This window comes from Protopterus annectens, chromosome 8.part0 (genome assembly GCF_019279795.1).
Source record: "Protopterus annectens isolate FY-2018-M chromosome 8.part0, PAN1.0, whole genome shotgun sequence".
NCBI classification, from domain to species: Eukaryota; Metazoa; Chordata; order Ceratodontiformes; family Protopteridae; genus Protopterus; species Protopterus annectens.
Window position 1 is genome coordinate 446978830 of NC_056741.1, and position 25752 is coordinate 447004581.

Sequence of the window (25752 nt, forward strand, 5' to 3'; positions counted from 1 at the left end):
CACTTGGACTCCCCCTGAAGAGTCTTACACAAAAGATTCTGACTTTGATGAAAGGGAATGTTCCCAAAAGTCACCCCCAGAAAATGTCTCATTCAGTGGCATTCTAGAGATCCTTAAACAGAGGGGTGGCTGGACTTCCCAACAACCTTCCTCAGAGTAGTCCGTATACCTAGAGGCTTTCCGTGCCTGACTATCTACTGCTTGGATCTCTCCGCCCACTGGTATTCTGATTAAGGTGACTGCGCAGTGGGCTTGGAAGATTCCTGATTCCATCGAACCAGTCCCTAAAGAGACCAGACCGTATTCTCTCAGCTCCCGCAGATCAGCAACATTGGGCTAAAGGGGTGCTAGTAGAGGCCATGGTGATTGTGGCAGCCACCGAAAAGGAACTTGCTGATGAAAGTCCTACTATCTATTCTACTAATAAGGAGTCTAGGATGATGGATTCAGGAGGCACATATATACTTCATCAACCTCCGTGCTTAGGTTGTTGAACTTTATGGCACATTTCACCAGGCTTCAATGAAATCTGATAAAGAAGCTATCGGACACTCTCACAGGAACCGTAGCTGAGGGTGTCCAGGCTAAAGTAGCTTCCCAGCTGGCAACCCGTGATTCAATATGTAATTCTTCCATGAGGCTCATTGCACACAGCTGAAGGGACTGGGGTAACGGGTTTTGGCATAACCAAGAGGAGAGACACACCTGGATGCGCATATGTGAGTTTGTGGAGCCATTTAAGTTGTCTTTCATCAATGCGCCCTTTGATGGAACATCCCTTTTTGGCCCCAGAGTTAGAGACTCTTTCCAGATGTAAGAAGGATGGAAAGATGCTTTCTGCCATGGGAGTATGCTTTTCCACTTCTCAACAGCCTTACTCCAGGAACCAGAGCAGTGGCAAGCTAGGGTTCAAAAAGTTCCAAAGGCCTTTCCAGGACTTGCGTGATAACAACTTCCCCTGGAGCAAAGGGAGGAGTTATAATGGAAAATGCTGTGCTAGAGGCAGAGGTGGCCCGCAAAATCAGGGTTCCAGGGATTAGTTCCCTGGTAACTCCTATCAGCGCTCCTGAATGGAAGCCCAATTGCCGTCCTCTGGAGGCAGTTGGGGGTGACTTTCCCTGCACCTCCCTGCCTGGCTAACCATAATGGACAGTTGGGTGCAGAGGATTATAACCAGAGGCTGTGATATTCCCTTTTCGAAACAACCCAAAGAACCAGAGAGAATCCCTGACGTTTCATCCAGTCACAGGAATGCAGCAGTTCTAGAAATTCAAAACCTGCTCAACAAAAGAGACATCCAAACAGTCCCACCAGACCAGATAGGTTTACTCAAGATTCTTCTTAGTGCAAAAAAAATTCAGTAGACTAGAGACCAATTTTGGGTCAGTGTCTTGAACAAGTAAGTTCAACAAACCAAATTCCAGATGGTCATGGTTCAGTGTGTTCTCCTGTTCTTACGGAATGACGATTGGATGTGCTCAGTTGATCTGTAGGATGTGTGTTATCACATTAAAATAGACAAATGGTCCAGAAGATTTCTGTGCATCCAGCTGGGAGCCAGTCATTATCAGTTCAGAGCCATTCCGTGTGGTCTCACCACAGCCCCCAGGGTGTTCACCAAATGTATGGCAGTGGTTGCAGCTCAATTCAGATTGCAAGGATTGCTTGTGTTTCCAGACCTAGACAACCAGCACATTACCCACAACCACCTGGCACGTACTACTCCAGGCAAGGAACTACGTGCTTCAAAATTGCTCTTAGGGGAGGGATCACTGTCAACTATGAAAAATCTCATCTAGAGCCAACACAGCATTTAGAGATTTAGAGTTCATAGGGGAGGCATTAGACACAAGCACCTGTATTGCGTTTCTACCCCAAGAAAGACTTCAGAGAATAAAATCACAAGTCAGCTAGATTATTCACAACAGAACAGTGACTGCAAGACCGATGTTAAAGACTCTAGGATCTATGGCGGCCTCCATCACTTTAGTTCCCCTTGCGAGGTTTCACAAGAAAATTCTACAATGATTTTTGGTGTCACAATGGTCATTACTGAGCCAAGCAATGCCCCATCAAGTACTGATCACCAATTTTATGCAAAAAGGACCTGAGTTGGTGGCTTCATTCCAACGACATTCTATCGGGCTGTCCTTTTGTCCCTCCTCAACCCCAACCCATAGTGACCACGAATGTATCCCGGATAGGGTGGGGAGACATGATCTGGGAAAGAAAGTCCAAGGCACTTGGTCCCAGTTTTGAGGCCAACTTGCACATCATAGGAAGTTACTAGGCTATTGGCTCTGAGGTACTTACAAGCCTAGGCAAGAATTTAGCCCATATTCCGTCAAGTTAGCACCTGATGCCCCTGTCCAGCAGGGACATAGGTGGAATCCCAGGAGTGTATTTTCTGTTCCCCAACCAGTTATCCAGGGCAAAGTAGCAAGAGATGCTCTAAAGATTAGGGAAGTGCTCCTGGCGTTACAAGAATTCCAAGAAACCCTTCCCTCTGGAACAATTGCAATCCAAACAAGGGGGAATCCGATCTTATCCTCTTTGTTGACAAGCTCTCAGAGTATGGTAATGGGCAATTTCATCTGACCTCTTTCTAAGTTGCAATGCATATTCTGGGGGAGCTCCAACATGATTGTGGACAAATTGAGCAGGACCATCTTGATGCCTCACCAGTGGTCTCTCAATGCTTTTGTGGCGGAAAGGATATTCTGTTGATAGGGCCAGCCCTGCTGCGATCTCTTTGCATCCCCTTGAAGTGGAGCAGCTACTTTGCCCTGATCCCCCCTCCGGGGGGAGTTCCCGAGACACTGCCCCCCCTCAGTCTACTGTTTGGCTTTCCCCTGATTCCTCTTATTTGCCAGTTTTTGAAGAAAGCCAACAGATCGAAGAACAGGATAATTCTCATTGCACCATTCTGGCCTCGACAGATGTGGTTTCCCTTTCTGTGGCATCACTTAATTCAGAAACTTTGGACACTGGACCCAGCTCCAGACCTATTGTCCTATCCAGAGGGGCTCATTCATCCGAATAGTCAAAATCTCAAGCTCACTGCATGCCTTCTCCAGTTCCAATGATTGCCAGGCATACTAGCCTTACTGTCCCCAGTTCAACGAATTGTTCTAGCCTCCCACAAACTTTCGACTAGGTGATTATACAGCAGCAAGTGGCAAACACTTTCAAAATGGGCATCATACTGTAAATTCGACCCATATTCTGCACCAGTTCATAAGGTCCTGAAATTTTTATCACTTTTCATTCGCTGCAGGGGCATCCTCCTCAGCTGTATGGGTTCATCTTACTGCAATTTCAAATTTTCATAATGGTCTAAATGACATAGCTCTAACGTCACACAAACTTTGTAAAGTGTTTCTGAAAGGAACTCTGTTGATTAGACCCTCCATACAAGGATCTGTCTATACCTTGGGACTTGAATCTGGTGCTACAATCTTTAATTCCCCATTTGAACCATTTGTAAATTGCGATTTGAAGTATTTATCCTGGAAAACCTAATTTTTGGTTGCTATTACTTCTGCTAGGAGAATATCTAGAGTTACAGGCCTTATCTTGCAAACCTCCTTACCTAATCTTTCATAAGGACAAGGGTGTCTTTGCGAACAAATCCATCCTTTTTACCAAAAGTAATATCTGACACCAATATCAATCAGACTATACAACTTCTCATATTTGTTCCCAAATTTTCAAACAAAGGCGAATATTGTTTGCATTTGCTAGATGTTTACAGACCATTATGTTTTTACCTGCACAAGAACAAAGGAATTCAGAAACTGATCAGCTCTCTTTTCTGCTACTCTGGGCAAACCAATTTCTAAGGTTACTGTAGCTAGATGGCTCAAGCACTACATAACCTTCATTTATAACAAAAAGAAAGTGCAGCTGCCAGGACCTGTAAAGGCACATTCTATGAGAGCTATAGCCGCTTTTGCAGTTTTCCATGCCAGAACTTCTATCGATAATATATGTGTAGCAGCTACTTGGCCATCCCTGCATAACTTTATTACTCATTACAAGCTAGATCCGGTCTCTAGGGGATGAGCATTTTTTGGTTCGATGGTGCTCAGGAATATTCTTCCTTGAGAATTCCCAAGATTTTGATGGCTGGGTACTCTGTCCTACAGAGTAAGTGAAGATTGACATCATCAGATAAAGAAGGTATATCTTACCATAATGTCCATCTGTGTTGTCGATCTTCAATTATCCTTGACATCCCCACCCTCCTTCCCTCTGCCTTTTGGGCTTCTTGGTGGAACGGATCTATCCCAACAAATTGGATTATTCCTTTATAAATATAGATATGATCTCTGATCTGTTATTTCCTGTCTGTCACAATCTTATGCAAACTCAATCTGAGGTAAACTTGAGAGGAGTATTCTGTCTTGAGCTAAGCTCAAGAGTTTTTGGAAGGCATGAGCTGGAGTAATGGCCGAGTCGGTTCTGAGATACGGAGTCAAACCTACAGTCAAGGATAAGTGAAGATCAACAACACAGATGGAACATTATGATAAGACATAACTTTTTTTCTCTAAGTGCTATGTCCTTTAATTCTGTTACTTTTTTTAAACATCTCTTCCTGAGCAGTCTAATATTCAGACAGCCTTTTTTTCATTTTTACCTCTGATTTTTGCAGTTGTATCACCTCATCTGAATATTTGTTTAAAGCTACTTCCATTTTTCCAGCTTTTTGTTTGTGTTTATATACTCCATTAGTGTTTAGTTTTTTTTTTTTTAACCAGGTCTTTGTGCAGTTGTCTTGTATCTTCCTGTAGGTTACTGGAGTTCATGTCTGGTGGCTACATTGCTTTTTGCTGAACAGCTGCAGAATTTCTCCAGTCAGTGTTTCTTCTTCACTTTTTGTAGCTGATTTTTTCCCAGGTCCCCTGTATTTCTTTTTTCTTGGTGTCCAGGCAGTACATTTACTAGCCAGATAATGAAATTTACCCATAAACACAAGTCTACTGGTCTTTGCTGAGTTTCTTTTTTCACACTGGGAGAGCTAGAATTAAGCTGTTACTCAATGTGCAGCCATCTTGGAATTCCCTGGTTTCTCAGTTTGTTATGTTTTATTTAGTCTCTTCCCACATGACCTTAGCTACCATAACAGAAACTTTTTAATCCATACTCCTAAATACTTCATCTTGTGCCCCCATAAATATGGATATTGCTGAGCCAGTTTGTGTGTGGGTCCATCATTTATGGCAATAGCCTTTATTTTATCTTCATTAATGTTGTATCAGTAAGACTTGTGACCCTTTCAAAATGTTCTACAACACTATAATGTCCATTTTATGGCTTTACCAGGTACAAAATATCAGCAAATAAATCCACATTTTCTTGATTACCATATCAATTATATCCTTGCATTTCTGAATCCCTTATTTTCTTTGCTAGTGGTTCTACATATAATGTAAATAACAAAGGGGAAAGAGGACACCACTACCTGGTTCCTTTGTTCAAATACAACTTATCAGAGAAGAGCCCTCCAACTTTAATTCCTTCCACCAATTCTTCATATATCTTCCTAAATATCTTTATTATTGTTTCAAGGAATGCAAATGCTTCCATTCCCATACTCATAATCTCCCAGCTTATTTTGTCAAATTCTCTCTTTATATCAGACCCACTAACAGCAGCAGTATTTCCTTGCATTCTGCTTCCCAATGTATCATCATTGTTCTGTTAATGTCAAATGTGTGTCTCACTGCCACAAAACTACATCGCTGCATATCTATCAGGTTTGCAACACCTTTGTCATTCTTTTAGCTAGTACAGACAAATACTATGTAATCATGGTTTAGAACTGAAATTGGCCTATATGAAGCCGTGTCCGATTTGGTCTTTACTGTCTTTAGGAAATACAGCCACGACAGCTTTCTTCCAGGGTGCTGGTACTTCCCCTTCTTTTAAAATGCTGTTAAATAAACTCTTCTAGATCTATATCATTTTCTTCCCTCCTTACTTCCAAGCTTCCACATGAGTGCCATCTTGTTTCTTGATACTTTCCTGAAGATTGATTATACATCACCACTTTTATCTCATCTTTTCATAGCTTGACTGCTAGTTGTTGTGTCTCCTGCAGCATTGCTATTGGCATAATTAAGTCTTCTATAAATATTTTCATGTGTGCTTGCTCTTTATTTCCACTTTTCTCTGCTCTATACACATTCTGAAATATCTCTAATACCTCTACGGGCTCTCTGGTTCTTTTCTTGTTATAGGTTCCCTAAGTTTGGCAACAACCATTTCTAGTTTTTGTTGCCTAAGTCATTGTGCTAAAAGTTTTTGTGCCCTGGGCTTATCAACAAATAAGTGCTTAATAGCAAGCTTTCTAAACTCATGCATGTTATCCAGATTCTCCGTTATTTTCTCTCTAGCATTTCTCTGTTCTGTGCAATTTCTCATATCTTTTTCTCTTTTATTTTACCCTTTTTTTGAACTCCATTTTTACTTTATCCCACTCAGTAGCTATAATTTCTGAAGATATTTCTATCTTCCCAAATAACTCTTCAGTAATTTCCACTACACATTCCTTAAATTATTCTATTTTTAACAGGTTGTTGGGAAAGCACCAGTGTCTCATTTTTATTTCATTACTTTGCATTTTTCTTTTTTTTTTTTTTGCATGATCTGAAATGGTTATTAAATGTGTGAATGAGCTTTCAGTTAAATGCACATGTTCATGTTAAATATAATGTCTGTGCAATCTAGCCTAGTTATTTTATCTTGGGGAATAATATGTAAATTCTGTCCGTGTTCCTACTGAATTCATATCTTCCACTTCAAATATTTTCATAACTTTCTTCAAATAATCTACCCTCTTTTGTTATATTTTCCCTTCTAGGTCGCCTGGTACATCGTCACTATTGAAAATTAAGATCCATTTTCCACCTATAATAAGATATTCTCTACTGAAAGCTGGTTATGTCTCAGAAAATTGTTTTAAGCTCCATAATAGCACTTTTAGGTGGAATATAATTACATGCTGGCATAATATCCTCCCTTGCCAATAGTCCCTACTACCCAAATCTACCACTACTGTCTTTTTTCACATCATCTATCACTTTTGGAGCCCCTCTAACAAATACTTTACTCCACTTTTCATCTGTCCCTAATATTCTGCGGAATATCCATCTTGAAATCCTTTTTAGTCAAATTCACATCCTCGTTTTTTCCAACTGTGTCTTTTGCAGCTTTGCTGTTTGCACTCTGCATTTCTTAATATAAATCAATGCTCTTTTCTTTTTGTCTATACCTGTAAGGCCATTTACATTACAAGATAATATCGATAGTGTAACCAGTGTGATAGAAATATGTTCTCACCTGCTATACAGGTCATTTTTTTTTAATGTGTATTTCCAACTTTTGTGCGACATCTACACACTGGTTGGTAGGTTGATCTTTTCTGTAGTTGTTTCATCTTATGTCTATTTGAACCTGTGCCACATTTTTGAAGACTTTTGTTGTAATGAAAATCTTGAAACAAAAAGCTATATACGTTTCAGAGCAATTAACTTGGAACAAACACACAAAACTAAAAAGTATTTTTTTTGCCAAACTGTTAATTTAACAGGTTGTCAATGAAATAATTATTTCATAAGTATTTAATTCATGATAATCTATTCAAATTAGACCTGGCTCCCACAGTGACACACATGCCACCTTTCGGCATATTAATATTAATGCTGTAAATGCAGAATGAGAAACTTACACTTCTGTGTTTGGAAATGTTTTAAAAGTCACTTTTTTTAAAGAATGAATTCAAAGCAGACTTTTATTTTTGTATAAAAGAGTGTTTAAATGTACTAGGATGCATGAGAAGGCTGTTTTATGTAAAAAAAATATATAAAGTAAAAGTCCATTACGTCACTTTAAACATGATCTTTACTTCTACATATAATGTAATCAGTGCACTTTTACAACCCATCTCCCACCCCAGTAGCCCAAGATTACAACTTATTAACATTAAACGTGCTTTTGCCCAGCCATTTTTCTCTTGTCATACTGTAAAGCGTATATTTCTTACTAATAAAAAAGTACTTGTTTACTTTAATAAATTTAACAGATACAACAGTCACTAAAGGGACTTCCCCATATTTAAAATACCCCTGACTACAGACTACACAAAATTGCTTTACTATATATTACATGCAATTTGTCATGAAATGTTTTAAATACTAATAAGAACAAAAAACTGCTTTACTTAGTTACTTTTTCCCTTTTAGTGTTCTAAACATTAATGACATAAAGTGGAGCATATAATTTACAGTCCACCGACACATTTAACAAAATCAACAAAAGCCCAGTGTTTCCCAGCCACTTTACTTGCAAAGTAATATTTTACAAATGTGATTGATGCTTTATAGTCTCCCATTTATTTATTAATGTCAGTGCTGGCTGGTTGCCTTGCTGATCATCTCCACCTCCCAGCACCAAACTGTGGTTCAAGTCTAAGGTACTCCTAATTCTTCAAGTTAATGTTTCCTCTTTTTTTTCTCTCTCTCAAGTATTTTCCTTTGGAACTCTGGAAAAGGTTTCAGTAGCCAAGTCTCTCTGAGGTTTATTGTCAACTTTCTGTTGGATAATCTTTTTTTTTTCCTTGGCCTGCTGTACATCCATAAATGCGTTTGTTCCTCCAGGAGAAAATATTCTGAAGAGAGTTGGCTACAGCAGCTTGAAATCGTGGCTTGCATCTGTCACTTAATATTCCGTGATTGCTGGGATAAATTAGTTTCTGTTCTGCCTGGTTTTCAGTGAATAGTCATTTTCCACCAACAGTATACTGTCTCAGATTTTAATAATTTTCCCAATTCTGCAATTCAGAAACAAAAAAAAAAATTCCAATGTGACATACCCTCCAGTTATCAATGCAGATCAGTAATTGAAGATGCTAGCTATAAAATAACTAGTTTTGTCAGGATCAGCTCTTTCTACTGGTATGATTGCATGTTTACTAATACAGGTGCTGGCTGCTTTGTCATGGCCAGTTGGAGCATACACTAGACATTCCTTTTCGGTTAACAAATTCTGCTGTGCAATACCAGTCCGCTTGCTTACTTGTGCTTTCATAAAATAAATACAATCTGTTCCTTACAGTTTCTCTAGTACACCAGAAAATCTAACTTTACCATTTCTTGAAGCATCTCTTCTTGGGAAGTCTCATACTTGTCGACCTTTTTCTTGATTTCATCCTCTGATTTTTGCATTTTTTTTCAGTTCATCTGAATAGCTAGTTAAAGCTTTTTCTATTTTTCCAGCCTTTTGTTTGAGTTGATATACTCCTACATTGTTTAATTTATTTTAGCCACCTCCATGGACATTTGATTTATTTTTCCCCCTACATTACTGGAAGCCATTTCTTGTACTAGAGCTGAAGCTTGAACTGCTTTTTGTTGAACAGCTTGCAGGATTATTCCCAACCCAATGCTTTCTCCAACTTTTCTGGTTCATTTTCTTTCAGGTTCTCTAAATTTCTTCTTTGCTGGCTGTATGTACTTGCCATTAACTGAATTTTACACAAGCTGATGATATCACCGTTCTTGTTTCTCACTTTTTTTTTTTTTTAACACCGGGAGAGCTGAAATTGCGCTGTTGCAGAGCTGCGGGGTGGTGCTGCAGTAGCGTTGTCGCCTCACAGTAAGACGTCCTGTTTGATTCTCAGCTAAAGCATCTTCTGTGTGGAGACATGCGTGAATGGGTGTACCTTCGTTGAAGGTTGTGCGTCAGGCCTGGCAAGTCGGTACGTAAAAATCTACTGCCAATCATTAGCGGACTGGCGTTCCGCTGTGGCAACCCCTAACAGGGAAAAGCCGAAAGATGCAATAACAACAACTCATTATGCAGCCATCTTGGAAGTCCTTCATCCAGCTTATTGACATTTAGAGTTACTATCTGTCAGTGCATTTGTAACATAATTAGATTTGGATATGTTCCCACATTTTCTTGAAGGACAACTGCGTCCTTTTCTTTATCAACATGAAGTGGACTAACAATCCTCATATTTTGTTACCCTTGTCTTTTTTCATCATGTATGCCAACCAAGATGGCATTCAAAAATTGGCTGACTTTTGGGAGGTGAAAAAAACATTTGTAGTTAATGTACTGGAGCACATTTATCCTTAGAGCACCATACCAGATGACTGTGACTAAGTCTGTGTGTTGTAGTTAGGTAGAGAGGGTTGTAGGAGTAGCAAGGGTGTAGCCATGGAAGATGAATGTTAGATGTTCTTCGTTTCTCTCTACTGTAGTCTTCACCATTGGGTTATCCATGCTGTGGTAGCCCTCAGTCAGTCCAGATACCAGAGTCAAGGTTTTGTGCGTCTGCTGCTATCGCTTGCTGGGTGACGTCAGGTTGTCTGAACTATAAAGAAGAGCAAGCGACGCCATTACCTCAGTCGTTCTTGCCCTGGGGCCCGCAGCAGAAGCAATTTACAACAGTGCCAGTCGGCTGTTTCCAGATTTCAAACTTCAGCTGAAAACACCTAAAGCTAAGTACCCTATTGGGGATCCTTCCTTTTTCTTGCACTAAATGTAAAATCAATGGCCAACTTCACAAAACAGTACCAATAACCACCGAATGAAGAAGCCAAGAGAAGAAGTATATTAATTCCATAAAATGAACGCTTTATTGAAATAACTGCGTTTTCGTCCAAATGTAGATTTCATCAGATTTAACAACCATAATAACCATTCCGTTCCCATTTATACAAATTTAATTCTTATTATTATTCTTATTAATAACCGTTATTACGGTTGTTAAATCTGATGAAGTCTACATTTGGACGAAAACGCAGATATTTCAATAAAGCGTTCATTTTATGGAATTAATATACTTCTTCTCTTGGCTTTTTCTTGCACTAACCGATGTCCGAAAAAGTCAATAACTGTCTCATCTGTGGAAAGCAAATACCACACCGAGACTTAAATTCTTACTGCGTCGCTTGCTTAGGCCCAGATCACGACATACCCTGCTGTTGGTTCTGTGCCCTTTTTAACGCTAGAACTATTCGTCATAGATCTCTGTTTGTAGCCAGATATTTCTGTCTTCGATTACCGATATGGCATCTGTCAGTCAGCAAACCACAGATTGTCCGAAAAAATGTAAAGATAAGGATAGAGACAGACCGCATAAGGCCAAGCCTTCCAATGACACCACTGTTAAATGGGTCGTCAGTTCTTTGGAATTCAGTGAGGTGCTTTCGCAGCCCCTGATGCCCATGTCACTTACTTCGCAGGCCTCTACTGAGACCTTTTCGGAGTCCTGCATGCCACAGATGTCTTCATCATCTAACAAGCCTTCGGATGTCTCACCCTAGGTTAGGTCCGGAAGCCACTAAGCAGGCACCAGCTTCCGAAGATACCGCTTGCACTTCGGATTTCACTTTAAGGCCTTCGCCCTCTCTTCCAACTAACACACACCGATGGCACCGAGGGATACCTTTTCAGGCCAGACTTAGACCCACTCCTAAGAAAACAGCAAAAAGTCTCCATTCCACTACTCCTCCCCCTCCTCAAACTAGAATGCTTAAATTGGCAGAGGATCTCATCACTTTCACCTGGGGTAATCAAGCCACTCCATCCAAAAGGAGAAGGGATCCTTCTCCAGACATCCAATCGGATTTAGACTCCGAGGGATCTGACTCCTCTGTTTTTGAAGAGGAAAATCCTCTTACTGCCTATGAAGACTCATATGCAGAGGAATCTATTCCTTCTGCATCACTTCCGGAGGACTTTTCCTTTGGGGAAACCCTCCACACCCTCAGGGAACACTTCCAGTGGGACTCGATGGATTTCCCTCAGTCCAAGAAAAGACTAAGAGAGTTTCTGGACCTACCCCAGCATAGGTCTCTGGCCATCTCACCCATCTTTGGAGGTGGTAGATGATGTTTGCCAAGAATCCAGTGGACATGTTACACTTAAAGAAATCCCAATACCTCAGAGGTACACGCTCCAGGGATCTAAACCTTGTCATCACAATAAACAAAACATGTTGGAGGGATAGGTTCCTGACCCAGAGAGTCCCCAGACTCTGGAATAGATTACCCATACATGTCAAGCAGAGTGCCTCTTTGGACCTCTTCAAGAGGAACCTTGACGATTGGATGGGAGAAAGGAAATTCACCCCAGGGATCACGTCAGTCTCCCTGCTAGACAGGGGTCCAGGAAAGTAAATAATGTGGGAAGAAATAGCCAGGGAATTGTTATGGTTAGGCTTGTATAGGCCCTAGGGCTGATAGCCTAGTACCAACCTATGAACCCCTGACACCCTTCCACCTGCCCCCAGAAAACCTGACCGGTATTGCAGAATACCTGAGTCACATAAATTCCTTTATAGAAATCCTATAGCAGATCCAGAGTTGATTACTCAGGGACCTAAGGGAGTTGAAGATGGGGAAAAAGTATATACCTCTGCAACTTATAACTATAAGGGATCTCAACACTCAGTCCCATATGTTAAAATATCAACAGCACACATTTTGGAACTTTTGAAACAGAAAAGTTCTGCTTTATCAGATTTTGCCAATAATAAAGAGATAGCAGAATTACTGCACTCTTCATCTCAGGTGGCAAAACACTCCTTGCACTGTGGATTTGATACCCTAGAAGCTTTTATCAGGGCAGCAGTGACAGAATCTGTTATCAGAAGACATGCATGGTTGAAGGAACAACCTCTCCTTGATCATGTCAAAGCTAAAATCATGGATTCACCTCTTGACAAAGACCGCTTGTTCAGACAGAAAACTGAAGAGGTACTTAAAAAGATGAGACAAAGCAGAATCGATGCAGACTGTTAAAATTTCCTTCAAGTACAACCTCCTAGGTTCAGCAAAACTTTTCCCTCTAAACACTGGTCCTTTCCTGCACCAAACAGGCAGGCACAAGGCAAAACCCATAGGGACAGACCCACCAGGGCTCAAACTCAGGGCCAGCAAAGAAATAAACAGTGGCCCCCCTCTAACTCTAGAGCAAGGAGTTAAAAAAACAACCCTGTATGCTAAAAACTCTCAATGACTACTTTTCCCATCTCTGCCTGCCTCCACCACACCAAAAGCTAGGAAGAAGGCTATCTCTTCGGAGAGAAAATTGGAACTTTATAACAAAAGATCAATGGGTCTTAAAAATCATTGCTCAGGGGTACAAATTCAATTTCCGAGAACTACCACCTCCAAAAGGGTACCCAGGCCTACCTCCAAACCAGTGGGCAGAAGCACTAAAACAAGTGCAAAACCTAATAGCCCTAGGGGCAGTAGAGCCTGTGCCTCCAGAACATGTTGCAAAAGGATTCTTTTCCAGACTTTTCCTTGTTCCCAGGAAAGAGGGAACTTGGCGTCCCATCCTGGACCTATCCTTTCTCAATACTTTCCTGGTAATCCCAAAATTCAAAATGCTGACCTTACAACAGCTTCTACCAATGCTGCCAAACAAAGCTTGGATGGTCACCGTAGACCTAAAGGATGTTTACCTGCACATCCCAATAAGGGAATCATGCAGAAAATTCCTGCGCTTTAGAGCAGGATCATTACACTTTCAATTATCTGCTTTGCCATTTGGCTTATCTACTGCTCCCACGGTATTCACCAAATGTCTTAACTCTTGCCATTGCCTTTTGCAGGCAAAACAATGTACAGATTTACCCTTACCTGAATGACTCTCTCTTCCATGCAGACTGCAAGGAACTGCTCCTGCAGCACCTCTCATTTGTAAAAACCTTACTCACCTCTTTGAGGTAAAGTATCAACGAAAGGAAATCAAAAGAGACACCTACCAGGAAATCGTATTTCTGGGAGCCTTACTGGACACAGAACAGCAAACGGCCTTTCTGTCCCCAGAAAAAACAAAGTTTCCTGCCAAAGTACTTCACTACTCTGGCCTCCCAAACCCAGCTTTCTGCCAGGAAATTCCTGCAAAGTCTAGGGTACATGGCCTCATGCATCCCCCTGGTACCTCTGGCCAGAATGCATGAGGAAAATTCATTAGTACCTAAAGAACCTATAGTGTCAACACACACAACCTCTGGACACCTCCCTACCTGTGATCCCTTGCATAAGGCCAGAGTTCCTCTGGTGGGCCTAGGCCTTTGCTTTGAACAAGGGACTTCCATTCACACTCTACGTCCATCAGACCAGACCATAACTACAGATGCTTTGGACATAGCCTGGGGCGCCCATCTAGAAGTCAGATGCACCCAAGGTCTCTGGGACGCTCAAATACTACCCTTGCACATCAACCAAAAGGAAATTATAGCAGTGCAAAACTCTCTGGCATCCTTTAAACCCTACCTCAAACCAGGGGTTCCTCTCATAAAAACAGACACCACCACAGTCATGTGGTACATCAACAAACAGGGAGGGACTCAATCTTACCCCCTGTTCAGACTAGCCATAAACCTGTAGCTAGCAGCCTCATCCATGGTACTACATCTTATAGCCCAATACCTACCGGGTATCAACACCCTGACAGACCACCTAAGCAGAAACCTGCTGGACCCGCAAGAATGGCAAATCCACAGAAACATTTTTCTGCAAATTACCCACACATGGGGGTCTCCCTAGGTGGACCTTTTTGCCTCTCATTTAAATCACCAAGTACAGAAATTCTGCACCAGGGAGTACCATCACCTGCCCTGGAACGTCGATGCCCTGAACTTCCCTTGGAATACCCTCTCTGTGTATGCATTCCCACCTATTCCTCTCATTCCAAATATTAATCAGTATAAGGGAGGAAAAACCAAAAGCAATACTCATTGCTCCAGATTGGCCCAGACAGCATTGGTACCCACTGCTGCATAGCATCTCTCTCCAGCCCCGATGACAGCTACCTCTGATACCTCACCTGCTATCTCGGGGTGGGGATGGGGGGAGCAATGCTGCACCCAGGCCTTCAGACACTCAAGCCCTCAGCATGGCTTATTCTACCATAACCAACAAGGAATCTATGCTAAGCAAACAAGTCGTTGACATTACTGAAGCCAGAAGGCCCAGCCCCAGTAAATCTTATGCTGGAAATTGGAAAAGATTCTGCTCCTGGAGCCAGTCCAGGGGGGCCGACATTTATCTCCCCTCCATTCCTCTTAGTCTAGATTATCTGGCTGAGCCTCTTAATAAGGGTCTCTCCTTCTCCTCCTCCATGAAGATCCATGCTTCTGCCATCTCTGAACACTTTGATACAGAACAGCCATTGTTCTCCCACCCTCTTTTCAAAGAATTCCTTAGCGGAACCTGTAGTATCAGGCCTCCCAGAAGATGGGCCACCCCAGCCTGGGAACTGAACTATGTTTTAGAAAAGCTTACTCTGCCCCCCTTTGAGCCTGCAGCATCCTCAGAATTAAATGACCTCTCTTGGAAGACCGCCTATCTCCTGGCTATGACTTCAGCCAGGAGAGTGTCGGAGCTTCAAGCTTTAATGGCCATTGAGCCATTTATCACCTTCCATAGAGACAGGGTCTCCCTGAGAACCAATCCCTCCTTCATGCCAAAGGTGGTCAACCAGGCAATCCACCTGCCCACCTTCTTCCCTAACCCTCAGAACAAGGGGGAAAGGATACTGCATTCTTTGGATGTGCACAGGCAACTCAGGTTTTATGTAGATCGTACAAAGACATTCAGGAAAACTGAACAGCTCTTAGTCAGATTTAAAACAGGGGAAACCAATATCCAAACAGACCATTTCCAAATGGATAGCACTCTGGATCCAGTTTTGCTACTCCTTGTATGGTAAACCACCCCCTAGGACCATCAGAACCATTCCACTAGGGCATCCTCTACCTCCACAGCATTCTTTAGAGGAGTACCCACCAAGGACATCCTGGAAGCTGCCACATCTATTCTCAAAATATAGGGCTGAGTTTGCCTCTGCAGTTATGCAGGGCATGCCCTCCCAATCTTAAATTTCTATCAACCTTCCACCCTTCTCCTCAGCTTTGGGAATCTTCCAGGTGGTGAAGACTGCAGCAATGAGAAAGGAAGAACATAGTACAGTTGTGTACACTCACCATAACTGTAGATGTTCAAGTGTTCTCACTGCTGCAGTCATGCTTTCCCTCACTCCTTCCCCCTGATATCTGCTGTCCTTAGAGAGAGACATTTCTATGGGGGGTCTCTGACCCCAGGACTGCTAATAATTATTAAAATTGGACTTCTTTGGTTGGTTAAGGCAAGAAAAACTCAGGTAATGGCATTGCCTGCTCTCCTTTATAGCTCTGACGACCTGACGTCACTCAGCAAGTGACAGCAGCTGACGCACAAAACCTTGACTCTGGTATTCGGACCGACTGAGGGCTACCACAGCATGGATAACCCAATGGTTAGGACTGCAGAAGTAAATACACTCTAACATCTACATTTATGGTAAGTGTACACAACTGTACTTTTTATCAGGAACAGACTAAAAAATCTAGACAGTTGAGAGGTATGACAACTTGTTAAAATGCTACTTAATATCAAAAGTGCATGCTTTTCCTTAGATCAAGTCTTTTGGAAAGTAGTTCAGAAACCATAAAAATTCCAATGTGAAATACACTCAGTTATCAATGCAGATCAGTAAGCCCTTGAAGATGCTAGCTATAAAATTACTACTAGCCTGGAGTGAAATCAAGTTTCAGTATCTTGTAAAAGTTATTGCTGAAAACTGATCTTTTCACAATTTTGTAATTAATATTTTTTTTCTTGCAGGTTTGAGTATTCAGAATGCAGGTGAGTACCCAAAGAGATTTTTTTGTTGTCATAGAAGTTAAGATGTGAAATGCAGAATCTTTGCATTTAGAAGCTTTTACTGGTGAATGTCAAAATATTTGTGCTAAGTTTGAACTGTAGACTTAGTGTAACTGTTTGAACTTCATGTTTATTGAATGATGTTGGTCAGCCTTTCCACTCTTCATGGTTATCAGAGCAAATCTTGATTTACTTGCAAAAGCAGTGCAAGATGTTTTCTCCACACATTTTATCACTCATCAGCTTTGGTTTACTTGATATCAGAAGAAGTATTTTTTCTATCTCTTCTTTCTTATAGAAACAACCCATATCGGATAATAGAATAAATGGAAAATGCATTAGTAGAAATACGCACAAAACTGACAGTTACCAAGTAATTGATAGCCAAAACTGACATAAGATGCAATAAAAACTCTTTGTACTACCAAAACTGTACAAGTAAAATCTAAAACTGAAGGCCAGCCCACTGGCATATAGGGCTTTTGTTCTTTACACTACTTCTGGTGTTTTTTTTATATATATATGTTTTGCAGTTGTGCCTGCCTCCCATCAAGCTTCCCCCTGTCAATCTTGAGCCTGTTCTTTCCTCTGCAGTGAGTGTCCACAGCAGAAAGGCCAGTATCGACCGAGGAGACGAATCAGCCAGACATGGAAGTGGTTTGTGCCCTTGCTCTCATCCTAGCAATTATGGCATTTCTAATGAGGCCCTAATTCCACTCCTGGTGGCTGACAGCAATTGCACCACATGCTTCTACCCATATGCTTATCACAGGTTTGGGATCATCAAGCTTACATCCTCAGCACCGACTTTGGATGGTGGGCATTCACCAACGCAAACTATAAGTTCTTATCTCCAGGAGATCGTAGCACTTCCTTCACCCAAGATGCTGTTCAAACTTTGGATGTCTGGGTCTTAGAGCTTTATCCTTCTGCATTACAGAGCTGGGCAGTGCTGCTGATGTTTAATCAAACCTTGCCTAGAGGTTTGGATAGGGGAAGGATGAAATCAATCAGCTGAGGTCTCAATGTTCAGTGGTGGGGTGAAGGAGTGCCTTGCAGCTTCTACAAGGTCTTGACCTCAGGATAACTCTTGATTTAATAACCTATCCAGGTACATAATCCATATGCAGTAGAAAATTGTTTTGGATTGCCTTTGAGTGGTAAGCACATACCATCCTCAGCCAGTCTGATACTGTACAAACACTGCCCCCCCAACCACCAGACATAAATGCAGTAAACACATGAATTAGTTTTTAGCATCATTTTGCCCTACTTTGCTAAGTTGGGGTTCATAGACCTTACAGTAAAGTGTACAGGGTGGGGGTGGAAATCTGTTTTGGAGGCTGAAGAGTTTCATTATAGGGAACAGATGATAGACGTCTGGTAGTAAAAGGATGCCAGACAGAAAGGAGTGGAGTTAAAAAAATCAAAGGCCTAAGCAAGGAGAAAGGTCTTTAGGGATTTCTTAAAGGGCAGTGAACTATATTGGTGTCTAACATTTGGTGGTAGAGAATTCTGAAGAAAAAACACCAAATATAAAATAAATAGCAATGACTGGCTGCTCCTGTTCCTCTAAAATCTCTGGCTGATGATCTCCTTTAAAATGCAGCTGATGCTTAGGAGTATAAGGAGCCAGTATAACTTTCAGATACTGAGGAGGACTGTACTTTAGGGTATGTGTAGGCTAACTCCCCCAAATGTATCTGGCAAGTTGATACTCTAAGGTTGTTTATGGGGTGTATGTAGATTTGGGCATGTGTAGTCAATCATTTACAGGCTGCCTCTGTCTGTTAGAGACATAGGTGCCAGACCAGGGGTACATTTTTGATTCCCCATTCACTGATTCAAGTTGCACATGAATTGGATTAGGGAAGAGTTTTGCTGGACATGGATGAGATACCAATTCTAGAGAACATGCAGTTTCTGAGACGCATCTGTCCCCTTGAGCATGTTCTGCTTATGTTGCAAGTGAGGTTTAGGTCTTTAGATTAGGTAATTCTGATGATATTTGATCTGATGAAATTGATGAGGTCCGTCAGAGCAGGATTAGAGGATGCTTTATAGGCCAGGCATATACCATCTCTCAGCATCCTGCTGGATACCGAATACTGGGACAGGGCTTTCAGGCAGTCCACGTCTCATGCCCTGTATTCTTTTATATGTGCAAGCTGTGTGGATGGTCCAGTTTGTTGCATATGCCTGATCAGGTATATATCAAAGGGGGTGTATTACTCAAGGATTGGTCTGATAAGGGCAGGATAGAGCAGAACAGTGACATCCTTGGATCTTGATGCCATAGCCTTGCTTATGAGCTGTGCAACATAGAAAGATTTCCTTACCACCATTAACACATGGTAGTCAAAAGCCAGGCTGCTGCCTCTATGCATTCCCAGATCCCTTACCACTGGGTCTACTGTTAGGGGTGTGCTTTCATTGTGGTAGTTTCCAAAGGTATCTGTCATCCCAAAAGATACTAGTATGCATTTCTTGCACTGAGTTTTAGATCAGGCTTTCTTGGCGGATATTTGTGTCCATGGGGGATTCTGTGACTCAGCCCAGTTTGCAGTCATCTGCAGATATGGTCAGCCAGAGGAATTCGACATTGGCCTTTACCTCAAAGAAATACCAAAAAGGAGCAGCCCTAGCACTGAGCCCTAAAAGACTCAGAGTAACAGGCCTCTGTGTGGCAATAGACTACTCTATCCTGAGATCTTGGGTTCTGTCTGTAAGTCATCTGGCTCTCCAGTGGGTGACATAGGGCTTTATACCTAATTTCATGAGTTTGCTGACAGTGCCTGAGTTGAGGTATTGTCAAAGGTTTTGGCCAGTACAGGGTAGGCAGTTTGCACTGTTATTCTCTCATCCATTGCTTTGCTGATCCTCTTGAAGTCCATCAGGATGAGTAGGCATGACCTACCCTTGACTAAACCAAACTGGGTTACCTCCAGTGACTGAAGTCTTCCTATGTCATTATTTGTTTTTTCCATAATAATTCTTTGCAACTTGCCTCAGCACAGGCCTCTAGCAATCCCCCCTGTTCTGGAAGTTGTAGATGATGTCTTCATGGAATCCAGTTTTACCCCTGATACTTTGACACCAGCTCCTAGAAAGCCTGACAGGTACTGCAGAGTACCTGACTCTCACAAATTTATATTTAATAATCCCACTGTGGATCCAGAGACCATTTCACAGGGTCCTACTACAGCAAAAAACCCTACCCCTTCGGACAAGGATTCTAGGGCTTTAGACAGATGGGGGAAGAAGGTATATACCTCTGCAACTCTTGCCATCAGGGCTTTAAATTGCCATTTTCACATGTTGAAGTACCAGCAGCATATTATGGAACTAATTAAACAAAAAATTATGCTGATTCCTGATTGTGCAGAACATAAAGATTTATAAGAGTTAATGCATTCTGCAAACCAAGTTGGAAAACCTACTTTGCAGTGTGGTTTTGATGCCTTAGAAGCATCTTGCGGGTCTGCTGTCACTGGGTTTGTTCTTAAAGGGCATGCTTGGCTGAAGGAACAAATCTTGCCAAACCATGTCAAAGCAAAATTACTAGATGCTCCATTAAACCAAGAATGTTTGTCTGGCACACTGAAGCAGAAAAAGTTCTTAAAAAGATGGAGGAAAAATCTATGCAAACTGTTAAAGATTTCCTACAGGTACAGCCACCTAGATTCAGTAGGCATTGGCCTTAAAAAAAAACTGTTCCTTTCCAGTCCCTCCCAGACCTTCTCAGTCCAAATCCAGGGGCAGCAGACTACCAAGACTACAGTCTCAGGGTATGCACAGATCTAAACAATGGAGTGCTCCACCTCAAAAACAGAGAGTGGTAAGCCACCCTCTTATGGAAAAGTTCACAATGACTTGTCCTTCAGCTTTCCTAGCCATGCCCAAGTACTTGCACCCCTAGGAGGGAAACCTCGCACTGCATGCAAAAAACTTGGGAGTACATTACCCAGGACAGATGGGTCTTAAACATTGTATCCCAGGGATACAGATTCTACTTCCACTCACTGCCAATCCCAAGCAGATTGCCAGACCTCCCCTCAAACCAGTGGGCAGAGGCCCAAAAGCGCAAGTACTTTCTCTTCTCAGTATCAGGGCTAGTCTACCTGTTCCAACAGAGCAAAGGGGACAGGGTTTCTACTCCAGACTCTTTTTTGGTGCCCAGAAAAGAAAACTCTTGGCACCCTATCCTGGATCTGTCAATTCTCAACGCCTTCCTGGTGGTACCAAAATTCAAATACTTACTCTCCAAGAGCTGCTTCCTATGCTAGCCAAGGACTTTTGGCTGGTCACCCTAGACTTAAAGGAAGCTTATCTGCACATCTCCATAAGGGAATCTTGCAGGAAATATCTACGTTTCAGGACAGGCTCTGTGCACTATCAGATTGTTCTTCGTGTTTCACTGTTGCAGTCATCACATTTGGGTTATCTGCTTGCAGTAGCCCTCAGTCGGCCTGATTATCATAGTCTTTGGTCCTGTTCATCTTCCGTGACATCGGGTAGCCAGGGGTATAAAGCATGCAGCCGATGCCATTACATCAGTCTTTCTTGCTGTGCGGTGCCCGAAGCAGAAGCAGTTCACAAATGCCAGTCGGCCGACTCCTGAAATTTTCGAGTTTCAGAACTGAAGTCTTCAACTAAAGTGAAGTACCCCGTTGGGGAAACTTTTTATTGCTCTAAACCAATGTCAGTAAAAGTCTGTAATTGTATTTCTTGTGGAAAGCAAATACCTCATAAAGATTTTCATTCATACTGTATTCTTTGCCTAGGCCCTGACCACGATGTACCTTGCTGTCGGTTTTGTGCCTTATTTAAACAGAAAACTGTTCATCAGTATATTTACGCTTCTAAATATTTTGGTACTCGGTTCAATTATCCAGGTATGTTTTCGGTTAGCCATCCGACTACCGACATTCCGAAAAAATGCAGAGATAAAGACAGAGACAGGTCACCTGGGTCCAAAGCTGCTGACGATGCTTCTAAACCAGTTGCCAGTTCGCTGGTACTCAGGTGCTTTCGCAGCCCCTGATACCCGCTACTTTTGATTCGCAGGCCCCTGCTGAGACCCATTTGGAGTCCAGTATGCCACGAGATGCTTCAACTGTGGAACCTGCGGATGTCTCTACCTTAGATTGGTCCAGAGTCACTGTGCAGGCACCGGCTTCTGAGGGTGTATTCAGGCCTACTGACTTTCATATAAACCGTCTTCTTCTTCAAGGCCTAAATCTCGAACCATGCCTAGAAAACCGACGCATGGTCAGGCCTCTATGCCTAAAAAGCAAATGATAAGAATGGCTGAAGACCTTATTACTTTAATTAGGGGAAGCCAACCTTCCCCCTCTGAGACCTAGGACCGAATTTGCTTATGATACTTCTGACCAGGATTCTGAAATTTCTGTTTCCTCTGATGATCAGGATTTACCCTTATCTACCTATGAGGATTCTGATGCAGAGGACTCTATTCCCTCTGCTTCCTCCCCCAGAAGATTTCTCTTTTGGTGAAACCTTGCATACTCTTAGGGAGCATTTTCGTTGGGAAAGCCAGGATTACTCTGATTCTAAAAAGAGGCTTAGGGATTTCTTACTCCTGCCCCAGCACAGACCTTTAGCTATCCCTCCTGTACTAGACATTGTTGATTATGCCTTTTTGGATTCTAGCTTGGCCCCTGACTCTCTACCTCCTGCTCCCAGAAAACCTGATAGATATTACAGGATTCCTGACTCTCACAAGTTCCTTTTTAAAAATCCTACTGCGGATCCTGAGACCATTTCACAGGGACCCAAGGGCATTAAGGCTACTACTGCCAAAAATCCTACCCCCTCTGATAAAGACTCCAGGGCGCTGGATAGATGGGGTAAGAAAGTATACACTTCTGCAACCTTGGCCAGTAGGGCCTTAAATTACCAGTTTCGTATGTTAAAGTATCAGCAGCATATTATTGGATTGCTTAAGCAGAAAATTATGTTGATTCCTGACTGTGCTGAAAATAAGGATTTACAGGATTTAATGCATTCTGCTGAACAGGTTGGAAAACATATTTTGCAATGTGGTTTTGATTCACTAGAGGCATCTTGCAGGGCTGCTGTCACTGGGACTGTATTTAGAAGGCATGCTTGGCTTAAGGAGCAATCCTTGCCATATCATGTTAAAGCTAAATTACTGGTTGCTCCCTTAAATCAAGACCGCCTGTTTGGCAACAGCACAGAAGTTGTTCTTAAAAAGGTGGAGGAAAAAGCTAAATCTATGCAAACTGTTAGATTTCCTACAAGTACAGCCTCCAAAATTTAGTAGGCATTGGCCCTCTAAGAATTGGTCCTTTCCTGCCTCTTACAGGCTTTCTCAGTTCAAACGCAGAGCCAGCAGAACACCCAGGCTTCAGTCCCAGGTTAGGCACAGGACTAAGTAGTGGGGGGGCTCCCACTTCCAAATCAGGGAGTAGTAAGACTCCCCCGTATGGTAAACTGTCTCTGACTTAACTTCAGCTTCCAAGCACTTCTCAACTGACTGCTCCTTTAGGGAGAAAGATTGCTCTGCAGGCAAAAAAACTGGGAACTCATTACCCAGGACAAATGGGTGTTAAATATAGTTTCCCAAGGATACAAATTTCACTTCCACACATTATCAACCACAAACGGATGGCTAGGTCTACCCCCAAATCAGTGGGCAGCGGCTCAAAAGCAAGTACTCTCTCTCTTAAGCATAAAGGGTATTCAAACTGTACCAGAAGAGGAAAAGGGACAAGGTTTCTACTCAAGACTTTTCCTGGTACCCAGAAAAGACAACTCATGGCGTCCTATTCTGGACCTTTCTATCATGAACGCATTTTGGTGATTCCAAAATTCAAGATGCTGACTCTTCCACCAGTTGCTTCCTATGCTAGGCAAAGATGCCTGGTTGGCAACACTGGATTTAAAGGAAGCCTACCTGCACATCCCAATCATGGAACCTTGCAGAAGATACCTATGCTTCAAAGCAGGCTACATGCACCATCAGTTCTCTGCACTGTCCCTTGGCTTATCTACTGTGCCCAGGGTATTCAGAAAGTGCCTAGCTCCAGTCATTGCATTTTGCAGGCAAAGAAATATTCATATATATCCATACCTGGACGATTGTCTAATTCAGGCAGAAAGCCAGGACATACTTTTGAATCATCTGGCATTTGTACAAAAGGTGCTAACATGTCTGGGGTACACCATAAACAAAAATAAATCACATCTTGTACCCTGTCAACAAATTATATTCCTGGGAGCAAGCTTGAACACAACTTCTCAGATGGCTTTCCTCACGCCAGAGAAACAAATTCATTTGACAAATTACTTCAAACTAGTGGCCACAAAAGCCCTGCTATATCTGCAAGGCAAATACTGCAAGCCTTGGGGTTCATGGCCTCCTGCATTCTACTAATTCCATTTGCAAGACTGCATATGAGGAAACTACAATGGTATCTAAAAAGCCTATGGTGTCAACATTCTCAGGATCTAGAAGCAATGATTCCTATCATACTTTGCCTACGGTTATTTCCTTTGGTGGGCAGAGGCCTGCCTCGAAAAAAGGGACTACCATTCACTATATCCCCTGCCGCCCAAACCCTAACAATAGATGCATCAGACTATGCATGGGGGGGCTCACCTGGCAGGCAAGTGTATTCAGGCCAAATGGTACCCAAGTCAAATGCACCTGCATATCATTCAGAAAGAAATGTTAGCTGTACAGAATGCTCTGACAGCCTTCAAGGACCACATTCTTCCAGGACAATTAATGGTAAAGGATGACAACACCACTGTTATGTGGTACATAAACAAGCAGGGGGGTACCCATTCTTACCCCCTCTGCAGCCTTGAGCTACCAAGTGCATCTACAGGCTCAATTCCTGCCAGGAAAACTAAATACACTGGCAGATGAACTAAGCAGAAATCTCATGGACCCACACGAGGTGAAACTGGAACCAAAGACTTTCAACATGTTGATAAACAAATGGGGGAGCCCAGATATAGACTTGTTTGCCTCCTCCCAGAACTTCCAATTGGATAAATTCTGCACAAGGACTCCCCACAAACAAGCTTGGAAAGTGGATGTTCTGTCCTTCAGCTGGAAAAATCAGTTTATGCCTTTCCTCCTCTGCCTCTTCTCTCCAAGGTACTACTAAAGATCAAACAGGACAAACCAAGGATGATACTGATTGCACCAGACTGCCCACACCAACACTGGGTACCCCCTCTTGCGCAGTGTGCCACTGCTAGCCCCATGGCACCTGACTCATACCCCCACCCTGCTGTCACAGCAGGAGAGCCAGATTCTGCACCCCCAGCTTCAAACCCTGAACCTGGGAGCCTGGCTAATTACCTAATCTTTCCATTACCATCCCTCAGTAAACAAGTGTTGGATGTTATTTTGGAGGCAAGGAGGCCTAGTACTAGAAAATGTTATGCTGAAAAATGGAAAAGATTCAGTGCCTGGAACTAAACTCAAGGGATGGCCACAGCAGCGCCCAGTTTACCTCAGATTATTCAATACTTAACGGAGATGCTTCAGAAGGACCTTTCTTTTTCCTCCATCAAAATTCACGCCTCAGCCATTTCGGCTCATTACAACACAGAACCACTCCTTTTTTCCCACCCAATGCTCAAGCAGTTCCTCAGAGGGGCCAAAAACTTAAGACCACCCAGCCTGGGACCTTAACTTTGTATTGGAAAAACTCACTCTTCCTCCTTTTGAGCCAGCTGCAAATGCAGAGTTAAAATTCCTTTCTTGGAAAACAGCTTTCCTTTTAGCAGTCACTTCAGAAGAATTGTATCTGAGTTGCAGGCCATTATGGCAGTGGAGCCTCTCATCCTCTTTCATGCGGACATGTTGTCCCTCATGAACAATTCCTCCTTCATGCCCAAGGTGGTATCCAGTGTGGTTCTTAAGCAATTCATTTACCAACCTTCTTTTGTAATCCACAGAACAAAGGGGAATGAATACTGCACTCCTTAGATGTGCACAGACAACTTCGATTTTACT

The 25752-nt window shown here is 42.4% G+C and overlaps 1 protein-coding gene across 1 annotated transcript in view; it reads left to right on the forward strand.

The window, feature by feature from the left end:
- LOC122808866 (mothers against decapentaplegic homolog 4-like) overlaps positions 1 to 25752 on the forward strand; it is a gene marked incomplete in the record, with an annotated part of 2707603 nt that overhangs the window by 1739098 nt on the left and 942753 nt on the right. The window contains 1 exon segment of the mRNA XM_044079966.1: positions 16695 to 16715. Within this exon segment, the coding sequence (XP_043935901.1) occupies positions 16695 to 16715 (21 nt within the window).